This window comes from Falco rusticolus, chromosome 14 (assembly GCF_015220075.1).
Source record: "Falco rusticolus isolate bFalRus1 chromosome 14, bFalRus1.pri, whole genome shotgun sequence".
In the NCBI taxonomy this organism is placed as follows: domain Eukaryota; kingdom Metazoa; phylum Chordata; class Aves; order Falconiformes; family Falconidae; genus Falco; species Falco rusticolus.
In genome coordinates this window covers 7,026,917-7,047,932 of record NC_051200.1, presented here as the reverse complement: position 1 = coordinate 7,047,932, position 21,016 = coordinate 7,026,917, and the positions used below count along the sequence as shown (strand labels likewise).

Below are 21,016 nucleotides of genomic sequence, written 5' to 3'. Positions count from 1 at the left end.
ATACTGCTCAGATGATTTCTGCCATCTCATGTGATGCTGTAAAAGGAAAAAAGGGTTGGAAGTCTGCAGTGGACCTGAAATAGTCGTTCTAACTCTTGGACTTTCTGAAGAAAAGCCAGTCTCTCACAAGGTATTTGTGATACTTCTCACTGTGTGGATCCTACAAGCACCCACGGAACCCTTCCAACAGCTTCAGTGAAGAAAGGATTTACATAAATCCAATAAAAAAGCTTACATTTGTCATCATATGATAACATTTCAAACTAGCATGTGGAAAATTCTGCCTAATAGAATTAACCAGAGAAGTGGATGGCTCAGGACATTTCAGTCAGATTAATACTAATCTTACAACGATTTACAGTGTGAGGAAACGTTCTCTACAGAATAAACATACTGAAGTCAGTTCAAAAATGTTATAATTGCTGACTTCAATACTCTTACACCTGGGATGTATTAAAATTGTCCTCCTAAGAGCCCTTTTCAACAGTTTTTAACCAATATTAAGTCCCATTGCCTTTAAGAGCCTAAAATAATAGTGAATGTATCCCAAATCGTTGTTTCTTTGATCTTCTTCAGAGTTGCATGCTAGTCCTGTGTTTTGTGGACTAAGTGCTGTAGGCTAAAATTTAAGTTCAGGAGCTGCTGGAGCAAGAAATTGTTTTGCAGAGGCAGCACAAAAAAATCCTCTAAAACAAACTCGGTGTACAACCTATAACAGGGCTTAAGTCATAAATATCTTGCTAGGTGCAGAAACTGTTCTTGACTGCTGACGTTCCTTGTGGGTTCAGTAATAGACAGGTTCAAAAAGCTTCTTGCCTGTAAAAAGTTTGACCAAAGGGGAACCAGCTTCCAGCATCGCTCATTCAAGACTAGCACCATAGCCTTCAACCTTACCATCAGCATCTGACCTGTGCTTCTACATGCTTGAATCTCACGAAACATCTCAGTTAAGAACCAGTCTCAACCATGCAACTCCAGTGCGTTACCTCGTGTGAATGATACCAAGAAAACTCTTCACCTCACTACACCAAGCAACCCTGAAGAATGAGCCATGTGAGCTTACTCAGAAAAGCAGAAGGGAGCCTACTTCACAGGACTCGGCAAATAAGCCAGCTAACATAAGTAAAAGTGTTATTATGTCCTGATAGAATGAAACAAAACACATCTAGACTGGGCTTGGGGGTTTTCTAGCAGCTTTTCACAGGGAGACCAATTCCATTTTGTTACCGAGCATAAGCACCTTCCCAAGCTGCTCGGATCTTGCAGGCATACCTACAAGAGTAGGTGGGCAAGCCAGAGCCCGGACAGATGAAAAAGGACAACTTCTGTTTCCTGGTGCCTAATGCCTTATCTAACTGAAAGAGGACGGAAAGCATGCTCATCTTTCCCTTTGCTCCTGACGAGGAAAAGCAGCTTGTTGGGGTTCTTGCAGCACAGTGCAGGTTCAATCAGATGCTTTTTGTGCCATGTTATGTTCCTATTGGAGGTTACATTAGGGAGATTCAGTTGATTCCTACATGTGGTTCCTAAAATGTCTGCAAGCCTTCACCGACTACAGAAGTCAGTCTCACTAGATTACTGTTAATTGTGTTAAGTATGGTAGGACCTCCAGGATCAACTAGAAATAAGGTCCCGTTTTGCTAGCCTCTTCAAAACACAGGGATAGTGTGTGTAGACAAGGCAAATTGGAAGAAAGTAAAGGTCCAATACACAAAGTGAACAGTGTCAATGCAAAACCAGACGGGCTGGAAGTGTTGCTTTGTTTGGCTTTGGGCTGGGGAAAAGGGACAGGCTATGAGAAAAGGAAAGAAGGCACCACCTAATACTAAGTATTAATCACTGAATGACCAAAGGTCCCTTACTTCAGCTGCTCTATACCTGCTTTATTTAGTTGAAATTCCCAGAGAACTCTCTCTCTCAGAGTTTTTGACAAAAGCTACATAGAAAGAAGGGGTGTTTGCTGCATCTTACCTAACCCTAACTCTGTATAGTTTTGCACTCAGAGGATTTTGAAGTCTTGTTTGAATTCAAATCCTTACTCTTACTATAACTAAGAGTACCAATTGTATCCTCTCAGTACTACTAGAAACTGTCATCTCTTAAGCCATGAAAGGTGTTAGATTCTGGATGAATTAATAGCCAGAGTAACAAAAAGGACTAAATGAAGTACTTGACAGACTTCCCTGTAGCAGAGATCAGTAACGTATTGGCTATACGAATTATTTCTCTCGGTACCAAAAGAGCCTAAATTCCATCTCATTGTGAAATGGTTCTAAAAATGTGAGTTGATGGTACAAGTTCAGTTATTCCCACACTTACAGCAATGCATGCCTCACCTCCATAAACTGTGTTCTTTCAAATCTTTCAGAGTCCTTTGCAGTGTTTTGACTAAAAATGCAGCTTCTCTCAACAGAGTAATAAATCTCAAAGCTAGCTAGAGAACTCTTTTTAGTGTATTTCAAGTGACACTTCTGTCCTGTCATGTGTCATTTGGACATAATTAAATGGCAATTGTTGGCATGAAGCTATAAGAATAAGACTGTATGTATTGGATCAGGCAACATATACAGCTTTGTTACAGAATAAACCCATGCATTTCTAGCTAGGAAAAGAATATTATTTTGTAGAAACTATAATGCTAATAATAAGGCAGACAAATCAGTCTGTTCTAGTCAAATTCTAAAATTCTGTTAGCATATACTTTCCCTTTTCTAGAACAAATTCTGTTCTGGGCTTAAAAGGTGAAATTGTGACGTTTGAAAGCCTCATTGCTTTGGAGATGAAGTATGGTGCAGCTTAAACATCAGAGGGAAACAAAAAAAATGTGTGAATATGAAATGTGGGTTTAAAAAGGTGAATATTAAGTCAATACATTCAGTTGTCTAAAAGAAACACTACTAACTGCATAGTTACTTTCTGACTTTAACTCTGAAAACAAATATTTATTGCTTTCACCGCTAACCATTAAAATTTGGTGGAACTTCCTATGTTGAGAACATATTTAGTAATAAGCACTGCCTTGAACCAAGTAGTAAGAGCAATCTGAGAGTGAATACTAAAAAGGTTCTTTTACCAATGAAGGAATCTCCTTAACACAAGATTCCAAGAGACAAATACATCCACTGTCAAGCACCAGCTGTGCTAGAGTTTCATGTTTATCTTATAGAGACAGCGGGTACTAAAAATGTGCCCTTCACCCTTTCAGACTGGGCATAAATATTTCAGTCAAGAGAATTCTGAACATACCTGATTCTGTTTTTTGATAGAAGTGTAAGAAAAATTCCTCTGTGTTTGTGTGAATGCGCTCAAATATTGCAACAATATTTGTTATTTGTAATGGTATTTGTGAATGGGATTTGTCTTTGAAAACTTACTCATAAGGGACTGCAGATACTGCACTTGCAAATGTAATGCTGCTGGCTGAAGTTCCAATGTTCTAGCAGCATGCCAAGGGGCTGATTGGGAAGCGTTTGGCGCACAGCATTATCTAGCTCTGTTCACACTCCCTCATAGTCTCCTCCTTCCCTCTCTTCCTCCGTGCTTGACACAATTTTCCACTAGCAATTTAGAAACTGAAGAGAAAAATAACAAGTTCCCATGTATTCCTTAAATATTCAGAAGTCCCACTGATCACAGTGGGAAGTTTGCATATGAAAAGATGACAGGGTTGGGTTGTAACCAAAATTCATATTTGAAAAATGGCAAAAGCTTATGCTCTAAGCTTCAGAGATTATTGGAATGCAGCAATCCCATGTTTCTGTTCAGTTGCTATTCCAGGCAGCTGGACAGCATAGAGAGGTATAAAACAGACCAAAAGTTCCCTATTAAAACCACAATCTTGCTTAACAGGTATTTCTTTGTTCTTTCTTTTCATGTCTGTTGAGAAGAAATAAGCAATAGAGAGCATCCTACCTAAGAAAAGAATGCAAAGGACAAGAAAAAATTAAGCTAATCATTGCTGTCTTGGTGATGTCATATTCCAGTGCCCCAGTATTTTGTATCCCATTTGTGGCTTCTAAGTCACTTCAAGCTCCTTGCTAACATTTGATTAAGACATCACATGGTGTCTTGAAGGTGATATGGCAGCTGCCCCCAGGCAATTTGAAACAAAAAATAGAGGTGTGAGTGCGCCCACACACATATGGATTGTATTGACTTATACAGAACCAGTCTTCTGAGCCTGGTGACAGATAGCCAATGAGTCTAGGTCTTCGATGTGCTCTGAAAAACGCTCTTCTGACTGTAGATTTTGCTGACTTGTTTGGAGCAGTGTATTAACTCTCGCATAAACTGCCTGCACACATTTCTCTATTTTAAATGCGGTTCATTCTTTCATGGTTTTGTGAGCCTCTGTTTGATGACAAAGTAGCTCTTCGCTTGTCAAAGGCTGAATGCCACTTCTGTACAGCGCTGGAGCTTTTTGTGCCTAGCTATCAGTGCATGCCAGTGTTCAAAAGCAAAGTGATGAATTCATAAAATGTACTAGCTGCTCAGCATTAAAAACTCTGCACCACTAGGAAGTGATAATTGTACTGAGTTTTGAGAAAAGGTTTTGGGGTTTGGTATTACAAAAGGTCTTTGTGTGTGGGAGTTGGTGCTCTAACCCTTACTACTATGAGGAGACTTCTGCAGCATCATCCTCCCTCCACCCCAACCAAACAGCATACTTGCCTATGTGCTCAGCTTTTGTCATGGAAGTACTGGTGAAAGCTTCCTTTCCCTTTTTACACATGCTGGTGACAAAATAAATCTTCTTTCCCTCCAAGACAGTTTTTGGTAAGTAAGATATCACAAGGATTTGTGCAAATAAGCATTCTCACTAGAAGTATTCACAAAGCTGTTTTGAAAGCGCTGATGTGTTGCAAATCACCCAGATAGGGATCAGAAACAACGGTATGTGATGGAGGTGACCAGGAACACAAAACCTAGAGAGCCAATACTTCATTCATTCAATATGTAAGGAAGATGAACAGTGCTGTTGCCTTTAATTCCTCTGGAGGCTTTTTAACATGAATATGTATGTGCAGGCCCTGCTGTTCTGTTTATAGATTAAGTTCTGGAAAGCTGAAAGAGTTTCGTATTAATGCTAAAGCTAGAAGGGGAAAGCACAGGCATTTACTATATGTGGTTACAAAGTATGTATTTTATTGCATGCCATCATTAATTTGCCTAGATCTCTGAATATAGTGGTAAACAGTTGGTCTTAGCAAAGTTTCTCACATTTGTGTGACCACGTCATTTAAGAGAGGCAGACGAAGGAATGCCAGAGAAATGAGAAGAGCTACTCTGAGTATAGAGTAGCCAAAATTCCCTATTCTAGACCTGCTTACATACAGGCTCCTGTGTCTATATTTCACCACAAAGTAACCAGGTTTCTCAGAGTTATAGAGCTTCTGCTGCTTTCACTGATTTATATTGTTTTCAGGTACCTAAATTAGACACTTGATTTCAGAAGGTATTATTCACGGTTTAAATGTAACGCAAAATGCAGCTACTCAGTGCAGTTATTCTGTCAGCTTTTAAGCTGTGTTCAGATGTAGAGTCAGTTGCCTAACTGGGGAATCAGAGTTTGTTTTTCACCTCTCTGTTTCAGTTTCTTTATATCAATCAGTCATCCCTGGGTCTGAAAACACAAAACTGCTAAGCCCTTTTTTAAAAAACATGTACCACATAATGTGTTCTTTGAGTGTTTGAGCCTGTGCCCATTGAGGTCAATGACAAAGCTTCTATTGACTTCAGTGGTACAGAATCAGGCCCTGCGGCTCAAAGAATTAGTGCATTGTTAATCCCTTGGTGCTAGCAGGCAAAAGGGGCTTGTAAATGCACATCCCCCTGCCAATAAATGGATGCCAAGCAGTTAGCATTTCTTGCACTCAAAGCATATGCACTTGATATCCATATAGGTTTTTAGAAGCCTAAAAGAAGTACGGTCCCTCCTCAGAGCTAACTCTTCTACCTTTGGATAAAAGCATCATTAATTAGCAACCCAAATTTTGCTGAATTAATCGGACCAAACCCAATTCCAGCATATTTACGTATGGAACAGGGATATTGTATTGTCTGCTTGTTTTATTATCTCCTCTGTCATCGATCATGTACAGTACATTTTACAGAGTAAAGTTGTGAAACGATTAACTGCCCTGTTCCCCCATAGTACTTCGCACATCTGATCGATTTCTCGTCATTTCATTCAGCCCTGACCTTGCTGTGTTACAGTCATTTCTATAGCTCCAAATCCAGTTCATCTGTGTTCAGTGCCTGAATTGATAGCTGCACAACCAAAATATTTAAATATTAACCAACTTTTGCTTGTGTCTATACTCTTTGTGGCTTCCTAAATTGTTAAGGTGTGATTTCAGTACCCTGCATACAAACTATAGGGCCAGATCCTGCAGTCTGTAAGCCTTGCTTCGGCAGAAAAAAATCCACTGAAGAGGGAAGTACACTCCCAAAATTTGCAAGGCTGTTTGGCTCAATCCCCTTTTTTTAGAAAACAGCCTATTTAGAGAATGCCTATCTGTGTCTTTGAAACACTGAAAAACATTAGGCAAAGGCTGGTGAGGGCTGGGGAGAATATAGACAGTTTCCTAATAATCTGAGTTTGGAGGTAGGGAACATTATCATGCTTCTGTGAAACAGCGTTCCTTTCCATGCTGCTCCTGGAATAACAGAGCTGCTTTTGTGATCAAACTACCTTTCATCTCTAAATCACTTTTTGGGCTACAGTGCAAATCAGGTACTCTACTGAACAGAAGGAAAAGCCATAGAGCTGAAATACATGGTAGCCCCCACCTGAGCCATTTTGCCCAGAGTGGGGAATCTGTTTATTGCACATTCTCACTCAGCAGTCCTCCTCACTTTTTTAAGAACCAGTTATGCTGGCTTTTGTCCCAAAAAAAAGGTCTTTCACTGCTCTTTTGCTTCTGTTTTTCAGAAAAAGCCAACATAGCTTGCACATGCAAGCTGGATTCTTATGAGCAGCTTCAACAGGATTGAAAGTTTTGCAAGTTTCAGTGTGTTACACCTGATAAACCACACTGACAGGCTTCAGGCTGCAAGGACATCACTGGGGGTGCAACTGGAAGGCAGTGGTATCACACAGAAACCATTGAGGGCCTTCTCTAGCCTTTAAAGACTGAACTTGGTTGTGAGATTGGGAAGGGAGAGAATATGACTTGACTCTCAGGGCCCCAGATGAGTTGCAGAACTGAGAGCTTGAAAGTGCATTTTTAATCTTAAAAGGAATACGTTTGGTGCAAGTAATCAAGAGATACACAGGACTCCACAATACTGTTTTCACAAAGCTGCTGTGAAGTATTTAATTTCTGGGTCAGTTGGAAGTATTCAACCTTCTGAATCAGAAATATCTTTTCTGTTATGCACCGCATGTTTTTAAGATGTGACAATCACAGCCTAATCCAAATAAAGTTAGAATAATATTTCTTCCTTCTTTTTGCATTTGTGATCTAATGACTTAGGAGTCCAGTCTGATGTCCATTGATGTCAGTGAGGGCTTTTTATTCACTGGGCATGGGATCAGAACTGTATCTCAAGGCTACGTCTTTCCAGGCTTAATGGTCTGCTGACCTTGAGGCAGTTTGTGAACTCTGAAAAATGCTGTTGCTACTGAGCTGCCGTTCAGTTTCCCTTTGGCTTGAGTAGCCTAAGTGGTCTTGTATGTTCCAAAACCTCACTAATTCAGCAAAAGCCTTTTGATGAACACCAACTAAATTGAGAAAGTAGATCTTCCCTGATGAACCGATTTGGGAAATTTTAGTTATGTTTTGTCATCAAAAATGAACGTTGCTGACGGATGTGAGAAGTGCTGTCAGCTGATCTTTGAGTTTTTAGCTTACAGCTACAGTTTTGAGAAAATTATTTTCATGTATCTATTTTAGAAGATCACTATCAGCTTATTTGAAATGTATCATAATCAAGGCACACATGAGTGTCAAGTTATGGGGACTCTGCTATTGGATCAAATGACTCTTTGTCAATATGAGACCGACAGGAATAATCTCTTAAGAAAAATCTGGTACATACATTGTATGCTGTGCTGAAAATCTGCAGAAATTAGTTGACTTTTGGTTCATTATTGTGCAAAGTATGGAAAAAGCATTCACTGAGAGCAAGTAAAACAGCTGGATTCTGGTCTTGTTTTAAATACAAATCTCAGAGCTTACTACGTTCCCAATGTCATCTCCAATGTGAAACAGCTGGTTTAGCTTGGGCAAAGCTCATGCTGCAGTTGAGGCTGTGGCCTGAGCTAAAACAACAGAATACATCTGGATACTCACACCATGCTGTGCCTATTGTGGAGACATGTCCATCGTGGCCTGACATTTACTTGGGTTTGACAGCAGGCCTGCAGGGGTGTTTGTCAGGCTGCTAATTGCCACTGACTTGAGCTGCTTTATATATTGACTCATGGAGAGTTCTAGAACAATGTCTCCCTTATTTGAATTAGTTTCATCCTCTGAACTACGTTGTCATCCCCAAGCCTTCCCTACCCTAGTCAGGCAGGGTCCTCTACCCAAAAATTGTATGTGAACTGACCTGTTAGAGCAACATCACTGGGCTGATAATTATAATTTATCTGTACATAGATTTACCATTGACTATTGACTGAGCAGGATCTGAGAAGGCTCCTGGCACTCCGAGCTGTATTTTACAGCTAGCCGTAGTTGTATTTACAACAGTGCAGCCCAGCGAGGTGACATCTTTCAGCGTTCTTCTGCAAAAAGAGATAGAGCACGTGGAACAAAGGGTCAAATGCTGAGCAGAGGTATATAAACTGGCAGGTAACTTCTAGCAAAAGCCAAGTGGGAGACAAATGATTCATCAACTACAGGGTCCAGGAGAGGCAAATCTTGAAAAGCTGTGGTCATTATGGTCCGATTCATAAAGAATTAGAATAATGCTCTGTCCCCTTCTTGCTTACTGTAGATATTTTATTTGCTTTTCATGCTCTCAATACATTAGCAAGTCCATAAAAGAGATATTTATCCTTCAAACTGAATCCATAATCCAATCAGGTGCATATAGCAAACACATGACTTCATGTGTGCCTTAAAGCCAAACTCCTCACTGAAAACTTTAGGAGTGCTGAGCTCCTTAGAAGACAAATTTAGCTCTTAAAGGCAAAGCCAGGCTCAAAGTTCACATATATCTAGGCATAAGGGATTGTGTGATGCTGGGTGGAATGGGGTGGCCCTAAAGCTATGAATAAGTCTGCAGTGAAAACACATCCTTTGGTGCTGCTGACATTTGGATTTCACCTTTGACAGCAGAATGTTTCCCTAAAGAATAACAGAAACAAGTGCTTTCCAGAAGATTTCTAGCATGTCGCTTTTCATATATACTTAATACTTCAAAACCTTATAACACCACTCCAGAAATTTACAGCACCAAGGAGCCCTACTTAGCAACGCCTTTCCATTAATCTGCTTTTTTTCCCCCTTCAACGGCATAATTATGTTAGAAATAAGGAAAGCAACTGCGTATTCATGGTCCAATTTCATAGACCCCAGTACTTTGCTAAAGCACTGCAGTGGATCAGCTGGAGTTAATTATTATACAAGATTACATTGCAAATAACAACAGTATGTCAAAGTAATGTGTAAGGTCTGCCTTGCAACACAAAAGCAAGAAATTTCAAAATTAAGTCTAAAATTATGTGTTTGCATTTCCTCCTTAACTCACTACATCACACCTAAAAGTATTACAGCCCCAAATAAACCTTGGGTACGGCTGGCCACTTCTTAGCTAACCCTTCTGATAACTGTGTACAGCTAATTAACAAGAAGGTGTTAAGGACCGTTCTGAATTGACTTGCTTTTAGAGTTTTAGGGATTTGCCCTTGACGTCCCAGTGATGTAAAGGGCAACAAGAAAAGCTTCCATAAGTACATCAGTAACGAAAGGAAGACTAGGGAAAACATGGGCCCTCTCCAGAAGGAAACAGGAGACCTCGTTACCCGGGACATGGAGAAGTCTGAGGTGCTCAAAGACTTTTTTGCCTCAGTCTTCGCTGGCAATTGCTCCAGCCACACTGCCCAGGTAGCAGAAGGCAAAGGCAGGGACTGGCAGAATGAAGAACCACCCACTGTAGGAGAAGATCAGGTTTGAGACTATCTAAGGAACCTGAAGGCGCAGAAGTCCATGGGACCTGATGAGGTGCATCTGCAGGTCCTGAGGGAACTGGCAGATGAAGCTGCTAAGCCACTATCCATCATATTTGAGAAGTTGTGGCAGGCCAGTGAAGTTCCCACTGACTGGAAAAGGGGAAGTGTAAGCCCTATTTTTAAAAAGGGAAATAAAGAAGATCTGGGGAAATACAGGCTGATCAGTCTCGTCTCTGTGCCCAGCAAGATCATGGAGCAGATCTTCCTGGGTACTATGCTAAGACACATGGAAAATAAGGAGGTGATTGGTGACAGCCAACATAGCTTAACTAAGGGCAAATCATGCCTGACAAATTTGGTGACCTTCTATGACGGGGCTACAGTGTTGGGGGATGAGGGAAGAGCAACTGATGTCATCTACCTGGAATTGTGCAAAGCATGTAACACTGTGCCACACAACATCCTTGTCTCTAAACTGTAGAGACATGGATTTGATGGATGGACCACTTGGTGGACAAGGAATTGTCTTGATGGTCACACTCAAAGAGTTGTGTTCAACAGCTCAACGTCCAAGTGGAGACCGGTGATAAGTGGAACTCCTCAGGGGTCAGTACTGGGACTGGCACTGTTGAACATCTTTGTCAGTGACACAGACACTGGATTGAGTGCACCCTCAGCAAATCTGCTAATGACACCAAGCTGTATGGTGCAGTTGACATGCTGGAGGGAAGGGATGCCATCCATAGGGACCTTGACAGGGTTGAGAGGTGGACCCATGCAAACTTCATGAAGTTCAACAAGGCCAAGTTCAAGGTCCTGCACATGGGTCAGGGCAATTGAAAACACAAATACAGGACCAGGCAGAGAATGGGTTGAGAACGGCTCTGAGGAGAAGCTCAACATGGTTTGACAATGTGTACTTGCAGCCCAGAATGCCAGCTGAATCCTGGGATGCATGAAAAGAAGCGTAACCAGCGGGATCGAGGAGGGTGATTCTCCGCCTTCATGAGAGCCCCACCTGCAGTGCTGCATTCAGCTCTGAAGTTTCCAGCATAAGAAGGACATGGACCTGTTGGAGCAAGTCCAGAGGGGGCCACAAAGATGATCAGAGACTGGAGCATCTCTGCTGTGAAGACAGGCTGAGAGAGTCGGGGTTGTTCAGCCTGGAGGAGAGAAGGCTCCAGGGAGACCTTAGAGCAGCCTGCCAGTACATAAAGGGGGCGACAAGTAAGCTGGGGAGGGGCTTTTTACAAGGACAAAGGGGAATGACTTTAAGCTGACAGAAGGCAGATTTAGATTAGATATTAGAAACAAATTCTTTACTGTGAGGGCGGTGAGGCGCTGGCACAGGTTGCCCAGAGCAGCTGTGGATGCCCCATCCCTGGAAATGTCCAAGGCCAGGCTGGATGGGGCTGGGAACAACCTGGGCTAGTGGGAGGTGTCCCTGCCCATGGCAGCAGGGTTGGAACTAGGTGATCTTCAAGGTTCCTTCCAACCCAAGCTATTCTGTGATTTAATTGACTGGTAAATCACTGTGGAAGTAATTGTAGAGTTGGATGCTGCTCACAGTCAGTGTCATAACTGACAGGCATACGGAGGCAGAGCTACTGTTTCTGAAAGAGTGATGGTCATGTAAACAGGTTTCAAGGTAGAACTATAAGGTGACCTCTCTGCCACCTTCTTAACAAAAAGAAAAAATAATTAAAAAACGATGGTCTTTTATTTTATACTTTCTGATGTATAAAGAACAAACACCTGACATTAAAAAACACACACACACACACACACACACACACAAAAACCCCATCTAGTCTGGTTTTTGCTGTTCTTCCCTAGCCTCCCATGCACCTCAATGCTATGGGTATGTAGGAACATAATAGGCTATTACTTTACTCAAAGACCATTGAAGTCAATAGAATGATGCTTAATGAATATAATGGTTTTTAGATTAAATTCTAGGCTACTGCATCACAAGTACCAAGGAAATAGCATCTGACGCATAGAAAGGATATTGTTTTGCATTTGTTAAGATACACAAATTATTATCTGAGACTGAGCATCCAGTTATGGTTTGATGTTTCAAACAGATCTCTGTTTTACCAGAGAGGTCCCCAGTAGAAAGGAAAACAATCAGTTTTGGTATCCCTAATATTCAGAAAGCAATAAAAAAGATAAAATTATAATTTAAGAGTAAAATAATCTTTTGTGATTTCTTTACATAATTTGAAGCAAGAAAAATCGCAGTGCGTCTTTTTCCCGTTAAGTTTTGCATTCTTGAAACATGATTCTTCGGGGGTACATATGTAGCTAAGCTAAACAGTAAAAACAAATTTTAAATTTAAGATTATAGAATCATTTCTAAATGAAAGGAAATTCTGCCTAAACTTTAGTCTTAAGGGATGCCCAGGATTGTGGGGTCTGCTACCTAGTTCCTAAACAATACGCATGGAAGGGTGAAAAGCGTGAAGTCAAATATATAGCTCATTCACTGGCATGCAGGCCTTGATCGGAATCTTTGTGCCATGCAAAATATGATAACTGCATTTACGTAGCAGAAAAGTCAAATAGAGTCCGTTCATCCTGCTTCACAGTAGAATTTATTTCACTGATCTAAGGTGCTTTACACTGGGTGAGGATTTCGTCCTGTATATTTTGAAAAGCAACACTAAGAACCCTGGGACTATGAACACCAGATAGATGGGTGCCTCTTCCTTGGCTTTGTTCGAGTCAGTTACACTGTGAAGCCTGCTTTCAAACTGACTGAAATTAATGGTTGTATATGCGACACAGAGCTCCATCATGGTTTAGGCAAAGTTCCCAAAAATAGATGTTCAGTGATAGCAGTGATCTTACTTTCAAGTTACTGCTTGAGAGTGTAGTTATTATTGAGTGCTTATGAGGACACAACAGAACTCAAAACGGAATTCGAGCAGTTTACATGTTCAAGAATAGTTCCAAGATAAGCTGATATTAAAACAACATTTAACAGATGATACTAAAAAAATATCTCTTTTCCTGCAAATCAGGTCTGTTGACTCCTTGGAACTCATAGGCTACTTCTAAAGAGTCTTCAAAAGGTAATTAAGGAGAGTAAATCTATTGCCAGTCAACTTCAACTTGCTATATAAGGACCACTGCAGACCTATTGGAAAATTCTTAAGACTCTTCAAAGTGATATAAGGTGAGAATTGCTATTACAAACCCCTTTGGCAGTTATTTTTTTTTTCACTTCTTATACCTTCTGTTGTGCTGAAAGAGCAATCAAATAGTCAGTCAGTTTTATACTGTAATTATCAAGATCCAGCACAATTGCTACAAGATGTGATTTACAAAGCCAAACAACTTTTAATTAGGAATAGAGGCTTCATAAAGCTTGAGAACACTTCGGTTAACATTGGCTATGTTGTTAATATCAGGTCTTTTCAAATGAGCTGCTTGGTTTCCAAAGGATTTGCTTGTCTCTCAAACATTGCAGATTATCAGAACTACACTGTGTTGTTCACATCAGTGTAAGTGTACAACTATAGTCATCTTTGTACTCTCAGTTAATCCTACTGAAATCAATAAAACAAATCACGTTAGGTGAAATTCATCTCTGTGCAGATGGACAATGCAAGTCCTTCATAATACAACAGAATATGATTTAAAGACTGTGAATTCAATCTTTTAGTATACAAGGATCAAAATCTCCAGCCTGTGGGTTAGACTTCGGTGTTGCAATGTGTCTCTATGATTTTTCTCTATTGCTTTCTCAGATTCTGGACTGTTCTGCCCTGTATTGACAGTTTGGTAGTATCCTTGGTGGTTTTCTTCAATTTATTGTCTTGTTAGACCTCGAGATGCTGTTGGAATTGGATGGTAGTTTAGGTAGGTCTCTAAGTGAGAGGAAGTAAAACAGTCTTAAGGTACCAGACCTGCTCATTCTTACCACGTATGCTATATGCACCTCTTTTTTCTAAGGAAATGCTTTCCTTTCATGGAAGTTCCAAAGTGAAATCTTTTCACATTCAAGGTGACATTTCTTGGGTAGTGACAAAGCAAGGGAGGGACCAACACTCCACAGGCAACGTGCTCCCCAGGTGTAAGGGAGACACAGCTTAAAGTTCCTTTTCTCCCTAATTTCCTTCCCATGTTAACTAATACCTTATTTATATGAATTGAATAAAATATTTATATGAATTGAATAAAAGAGAGTGAGTTGATCCCATACCCTAGTGCTGCAAAGGTTCATTCCAGAGGTAGAACACGTTCTTTGATATTTGCAGAGAACTGAACGTCAGTTTTCTGCATAGCTCTTAAAACTTTGTAACTACCAGACTGCTGGTTTAGGGGAGGGTAGGAATCTCTGTCTGATAAAGTGGAACAGAACAAATCCGAAATCCTTAAAACTTCACTGAAAAATGTAAATTCTTTTTGTCTAAACCTCCATTTATAAGAATCTATGTGCTGTTTTCCAAAGACATTTTCATTAAAAGATACTGCTGCAGATTTGAACTAAGATGAGGTAAGTTATGGTAATATACAAACACACGCTGGGAGGAAAATAGACTTTTGATTGGCAAACAAGCATCTGAAATGATTATTCACTACTCAGAGCCAAAAAAGATTGCCTTTAAGAAGAATATATTTCAGTAATTATATACAGAAATTAAATATGCAGTGGTCAGATCTTGCACAGTTGAAGTGAGTATGAACTGGATGTAACTCCCAAGATTGCCTGAAAACTGTACTCAGATATAAAACAGAGCGAGGATTCACTTTATTAACAGTATATAGGGGATACCATTACTTTTTTATTTGATTTACTGTTTCCTGAAGTAATAAATATAGATGAGCACAGCAAAAGTACAGGTTTAAATAAGAATTGCAGGGCTGTGTTATGCCAGCAGTGCCTAGTGTACAGTTAATCAGAAAGCAGAAGGTAATATAAATTGTTTCTGACATTATGGGACTATAATAACACTACATTTCCACCAACCCTGTAGCTCTTAGAAGAATTAGAAGTATGTATCCTGAAGATACCACAAACTCCAAAAAAAAATGAAGACATTTGTACATGCTGACTGTTTCCACATTTGTGTCTTAGTTGTGCAATTGTAATATATATAGGTTATTACTGTAACAGTCCATGTTCAGTTCTGATAAAAGTTGCTGCATGAATTTGCTACCTAGAGTCGAACCAGACTCCAGTAGTGGAGTAATGACTTTTATTTGTCAACAAGTTTCCTCTTTGACCTTGTTCCTATACAAATCTTGATCATCCTTCCACATTCCTATGTGCCAGACTGTATTTTTCTGCCAGGCTGTATTGGGTAAAATCCTAGGTCCGATGATAAGGGTAATAAACCTACCACACGCTGCTGTCGTTCCAGGATTTCATGTGTTACCTGTTCTTAGAAAAAAATTAATAAAACCAGATTCAAATAGTCTCCTATCCTGTCTGTAATGCTGACCAGTACAAAAACTTTCAGAGAATGTTAAACATACTATAAACTTTCATCATGCATAAGAAAACCATGTCTTTCTTGAGGCACCTAGGAGCTACTTTTTGCCATGAATTCTGAATATTAATCGCAACAACTTTCTACTAGTTAGTCTAATGTATTTACTCTGCTAATTCACATAAAATTTGAAACTTTTAAAAACAATTATTTTTGCCAAGAATACTGTGTAGAAGACAGCTTTATCGGTTAGCCATAAACTATGCAACAGAATATTTCTGTTAAACTGTCTCTCGTCTGCTGCCTTTTAATTTCATTTTATGTCTCTTATTATTGCATGGTAATGAAAGGTAAACAGGAGAGCTTCAATAGTTTGTTCTATGCCCACTCCTAATAGAATCAAATCTTAACTAGATGTCCTTTTGACTTGTTTTCCAAAATGTATTAAACTGTAATGTCTGTATTCATTTTCCTTCTTTTGACACTGCACTTTCGCCCTGATGCCTTCTATCTGTAGTTTCACCTTCTCCCTGAATCCCTTTTCATCTTTGTTTCTGTCTCTCCCCACTGTCATTCTGTTAACTGTCTATTGTAAATTAATCAGTAATGCTGATATTAAGTTGTTAACTGGGTGTCCTTTGTTTTTATGAAGAAATAACCAGTTTAAAAAAAAAACCAAACAAACAACAAATCAACCAAAAAAGGTACACAATTGGCAAAACATTTATTGGCAATTATTAACCTGATTTGGTTGGTACTGGGAGAAGCACAATGATTTCTAGAAACTTGCTGCCTGAGCTTCTCTTTTGCAATTAGAAACAGGAATGACAAAACTGTCAGCTCAGTGCAGTCAGGGTGGTGAAGCTTGAGCCACAGAATCCTGGTGTAGATTTTGCCATGACTTTATGCTAACGCTATGGGTTTAGCCTAGTAACATCAGACAGCTCAGTGAGAACTCTGTGTCCCAAATTCCATAGTATTATTCTAATCCACTATTAGACATTACAATGAGAACACATTAGCTAATTATAAATCATTACCTCCTCCTGCTCAGGTAGATAGTACGCAGAATCCCCTAGTGCCCCAGAACACTACAAATCATCTAAACATGAAGCTCTGATTATCCTGCAAAATCTTGGTTGTATTTAGTTAGGGAAGGTTTGGGAAAGCATCTGGTAATACCTCGGTTACCATGGAATTCATTAACTCGAGTCACTGAGCATCCCTAGCAAAGTATATAAACTATTTGCATGGCATTAATATCCACATAAAGCCAACTGATCTCCTACCATTTTGTCCTAGTGCACACTGGGTTCATTGTAAGAAAGATAAACTGGGATGCGGTCTCTTTGGGTTTCTCCAAAATCTGTACGGGACAGCTGCTGTACCATTTGTATCAGAAAATAGTATCCCAAGACTAATTGCCTAACCAAAAAAATCAAAGTGCATATTGAAAATGCTAATAATGATAACAACACGTATATTAGGGGCTTCAGGGGGAAAAATGCGGGCGATAATGATAATTTATTTGTCTCTTAGAACAGATATATTTTGGATTATAACGAGACTCTCCATTTTGAGATGAGGCTGTGAAGCACCATTTTAGTTGAGATGAGGCACCCACCCTACTGGCTGAGTATGAAAATGAGATTCTGGCACATGCCACCTTCATTCATGACTATTTTATCTCTTCTCTTGTTCTAACATCTATAATGCTAAACATAATTTCTTTCATAATTTTTTCAATACATCATCAGCTGTCAGTGTGGCAGGTGGCAGTCAGCCTGGAATACACAGCTGCAGGGATGGAGAAAGAACTTTGTGAGAGCAAGTGAACAGGAAGAAAGTAGGGCCAGTAGGGAAGGACACAAAAAAGAGGACAGCAGGACTTTGTGGAGAAGGTGTTAGAAATCAGCTGGAGGTGGGTAGAATGGGGAAAGATATTTGCAGCCAGAAAGATAAATTATTTGCTTACAGGAATGTGCTTTTCACAACTATCTTGAATATTTAAACTTCACATACCTGTCTGTAGCTTTCAGATCTGCTATGCTTACCAAAGGACGTATGAGAGAAGAGCTCTCTACAGTCAGGGCTGCTGCTCATGATCTTAATTCTGGTCTGAAATTTCCTGCCTAGGTGAGCTGGGCCAGTTGCCTTCCTTGATTTTTAAGTTTTTACTCTGTAAGAGCAGAATACAATCATGCTTCAAGGAGATGTTTATAGGAATTCAGAGGCAGTACTTGTAGAGTGCTTTGAATGTGAGGAGTGCTGTAAAGATGGACTTTATACCCCACCTGTGCATACAGATAACCATTTCTTTAAATAGAGAGATAAAGCGACAACTGCAATCTCTAAACGGGGAACATTACCAGTCACCCCACAGCCTGATCCCTAGCCTTGCCTGAACTGGAATGGACTCCATCTTCTGGGCACGATTCTCAAAAGGAACACACATGGAGCAACCAATGCATGAATCTAGGAGTAAGTATGAGTTTCATATATGCTGGTAAAGGTATACTTTACGCTCCCATGTCACAAATGTGATGGTTTGTTCTTCACCTGTGCCTTTGGCTTCCTTCAAGAGTAGTGGCTTGAGTCTTTGATGTTATTCATTAGTGTATGTGCAGTAATCTGCCACCACCTTACATCTCCAGTACTTATACGACGCTAGTGGCACTGGTTCATTATTTTGCAAATGCAAGGCCAACTGCTTTTGATGTTACCCATAACTCAGCTGAATGTACCCGAAGAACATTAGAGTCTGAGACTAAGATAAAAAAAAAAGCAAGCAGCGGAGGGCCAAGGGAAAGTGACCTGCTGATCTCAGAGGAAAAGGAAACATTAAGCAATTGAGTGAAAGAAAACATTCCCTGGGCCTATGAAATAGACGAGGTGACCTAGTATCTCTTTTCTGTCTCCATCTTGTACAGTTTTGTGTGCCTCAAAGCAGAAAAAAACCACAAAGACCTGCAGGATCTGTATAGTCAGGGGTCAGGGAGGTGGGGGCAAGATCAACCCGCGGGGAGGCTTCAGGCAGAGGCGCGGTGGCTCCCTGTGGATGCAGGCCCCGGGGTGGCGGGGCTCCGCCGAGGCAGGGGTGCAGGGGGCACACGGGGTGTCCCACACCCACCCGCGATGGGGCAGCCACGCTTTGGGCTCCGTGCAGGGGCCACGCCGCCCCCGACTGATGCTCCCCGCCTGCCCTCTTCCGCGCACGGGCCGGCCCGGGAGGCTGTTGGATTCCCTTCCTTCGGAGGAGGTGGGCAGGGACCCCACATTCCCTTCTGCGGGATAACCTCTCGTCTCTCTCCACTTCGCGGCACTGTGGGCGGCGGCAGGCGGGAGCCCCCCCTCCGGCGCTGGCGCTGGGGGCACCGGGGCAGGGGGGCAGCCCCGCCGGGCCACGCGCTCCGCGCCCCCTGCCCCGCGGCCTCCCCCAGCCCCCCGCCCCACCGCCCTCAGGCGGGGCCGCGGCCGCCGCGCAGGCCCTCGCCCCCCACCGGCGCCCGCCGAGGGGCAGGCAGGCAGGCCCGGCCCGGCGGCACCCGGCTGCCCCAGCGCTGGCAGGGCCGCTCGCCCCCGGCCCCGAGGCGTCTCCGCCGCCCCCGGGCCTGAGCGCCCGCACCGGCCGCCTTCCCCGCCGCCGGGCGCGGGCGGGACCCCGGCCGCATCCCCCTCACGCCCCCCGCCCGCCTCCGCCGGCTCCGGCTCGGCTACCCGCCCCTCCCCCGCCGCAGACCGGCGCACGCACCGCACTCACACACGCACTCACACACACTGAGGCGATGCAGCTTTAAAGGGGCCAGCTGCAGCCCGGGGGCGGCCCACGCCAGGCCGCCGCGCTCCCGCGCGACCGCAGCCCCGAGCGCTGCCCGCCGCGGCCGGCAGACGCCAGCGCCGGGGCTGGGCGGGCCGAGCGGCGGGCGGCTGCCAGCCCGCCTCACGCCAAGTTTGATCGATAACCCCCTCCCGGCCCGGGCGGAGCAGCCTCGCCGGCTCCGCTACCCACCATCTTTGGGGGAAGTCCCTGCGCTGGGGGGGGCTGCTGGAGACGGGGGGAGAAAGGCAACCTCGCAGCCAATGAGCCCTCCCAGGCTGGGGTGAAGACAAGAGGAGAGGGATTTGGGGAAGGGAAAAAAAAAAAAAGAGAAAAAAAAAAAAGGAAGAAGGGAGAAAGGAGGGGGACCATCCTCCCCACTACCTCCGCCAGCATCGCCACCACCATTGACACTACTCCGAGTCTCCCGTTGCGCCCATGCCTGTGCCGCCAGTTTCGTTATAGGGGCTGAACCGCAGGGGCTGAAGAAAATGGGGCAGAGCGCGCCCCGGACCCTCCTGCTGCTGCTGGCGGGGCTGCTGGGGGAGGCTCTGGCGGGGTTCCCCAACACCATCAGCATAGGTAAGCGGCAGCGCGACCCGCGCCTTCCCCCCGCCAGCCGCGGGGCACTCGTGCGGGGGGGGAGCGGGGGGCGAGCCCGGAGCCGCCGGCTGCCGCGGCCGGGAGCGAGAGGGAGCAGCGGTGCGGGGCTGCCCGCTCGCCTCGGGAGCGGCGGGAGGGCTCGGTCCGCTCCTGCGGAATCGCGCCCTGAAGCGGCGAGGGCAGCGCGGCGGGGCCGGCGCGGAGCGGCGCGGAAACGGGATCGGGAACGCCGCGGCAGCCGGGGGCTGGGGCCGTGGGTCCGCCCGCCCCCCGGGCCAGCGCTGCCCGCCGCCCGCTCGCCACGCCGCGCGCCACGCGTGGCCCCAGCAGGTCGCCCTAGGGGCGGCGGGCAGCGCAGGAGCCACAGTTGGCCGCGGTGGACTTCTAAATCTGCGTGTGGGCACCCGTGTGTGAGTGGCCTGGTTCGCCAGGTGCGGTGGCCCGGGGGGCACTGGTGGGAAGCGTGGCTTCCCGAGCCTAACTTTGGGCTTTCAGCATGCGTATTTCGGGTACGTGCTCCGTCAGGATTCTGTGCCCGGGCTCAGCCTGCTCCTCTTCATTCCTGCCGGAGACGTGCAGTATGCATATGTCACTTTTTGCCACTGTTCCTCCTCAAAATCCGCTCTGAAATACCTTTTCCCTTTTTTCCTTCTTTTCCTTTTCCCATCCTAGGTGGACTTTTCATGAGGAACACTGTTCAGGAGCACAGTGCGTTTCGATTTGCTGTGCAGTTATACAACACAAACCAAAACACCACAGAAAAGCCCTTCCATCTGAACTATCACGTAGATCACTTGGACTCCTCCAACAGTTTTTCAGTGACAAATGCTTGTAAGTACACGCGTTTTAAAAGAAAATATTTGTTCTCTGACCTTACGTTCAATTTCTCCCTGGTAGCCCAGAGTTCTTACTCATACAATATAGTGCAACAAATGTGTGCACTGAGACAGGGTTTAGTAATTTGCAGCATTAATTATATGGTTGAATAATACCTTAGGGAAAGTTCTCCCACCGCTTCTTCTCACCCCTTTA

General features: G+C 43.3%; 1 protein-coding gene across 5 annotated transcripts in view; it reads left to right on the top strand.

The window, feature by feature from the left end:
- The first annotated feature begins 19,675 nt into the window (after positions 1-19,675).
- GRIA3 (glutamate ionotropic receptor AMPA type subunit 3) overlaps positions 19,676-21,016 on the top strand; it is a 157,682-nt gene continuing 156,341 nt past the window's right edge. For 3 of the 5 annotated variants that reach the window (XR_005107484.1, XM_037408042.1, XM_037408041.1), the window contains exons 1-2: positions 19,764-19,963; positions 20,657-20,815. Coding sequence is in view for 4 of the 5 variants with exons in the window: in XM_037408042.1 (XP_037263939.1) it covers positions 19,873-19,963; positions 20,657-20,815 (250 nt within the window). In the remaining variant the exon portion in view is untranslated. Of the gene's footprint in view, positions 19,964-20,656; positions 20,816-21,016 lie in introns of all 5 variants that reach the window. The other 2 variants (XM_037408044.1, XM_037408043.1) reach the window with 1 other exon arrangement.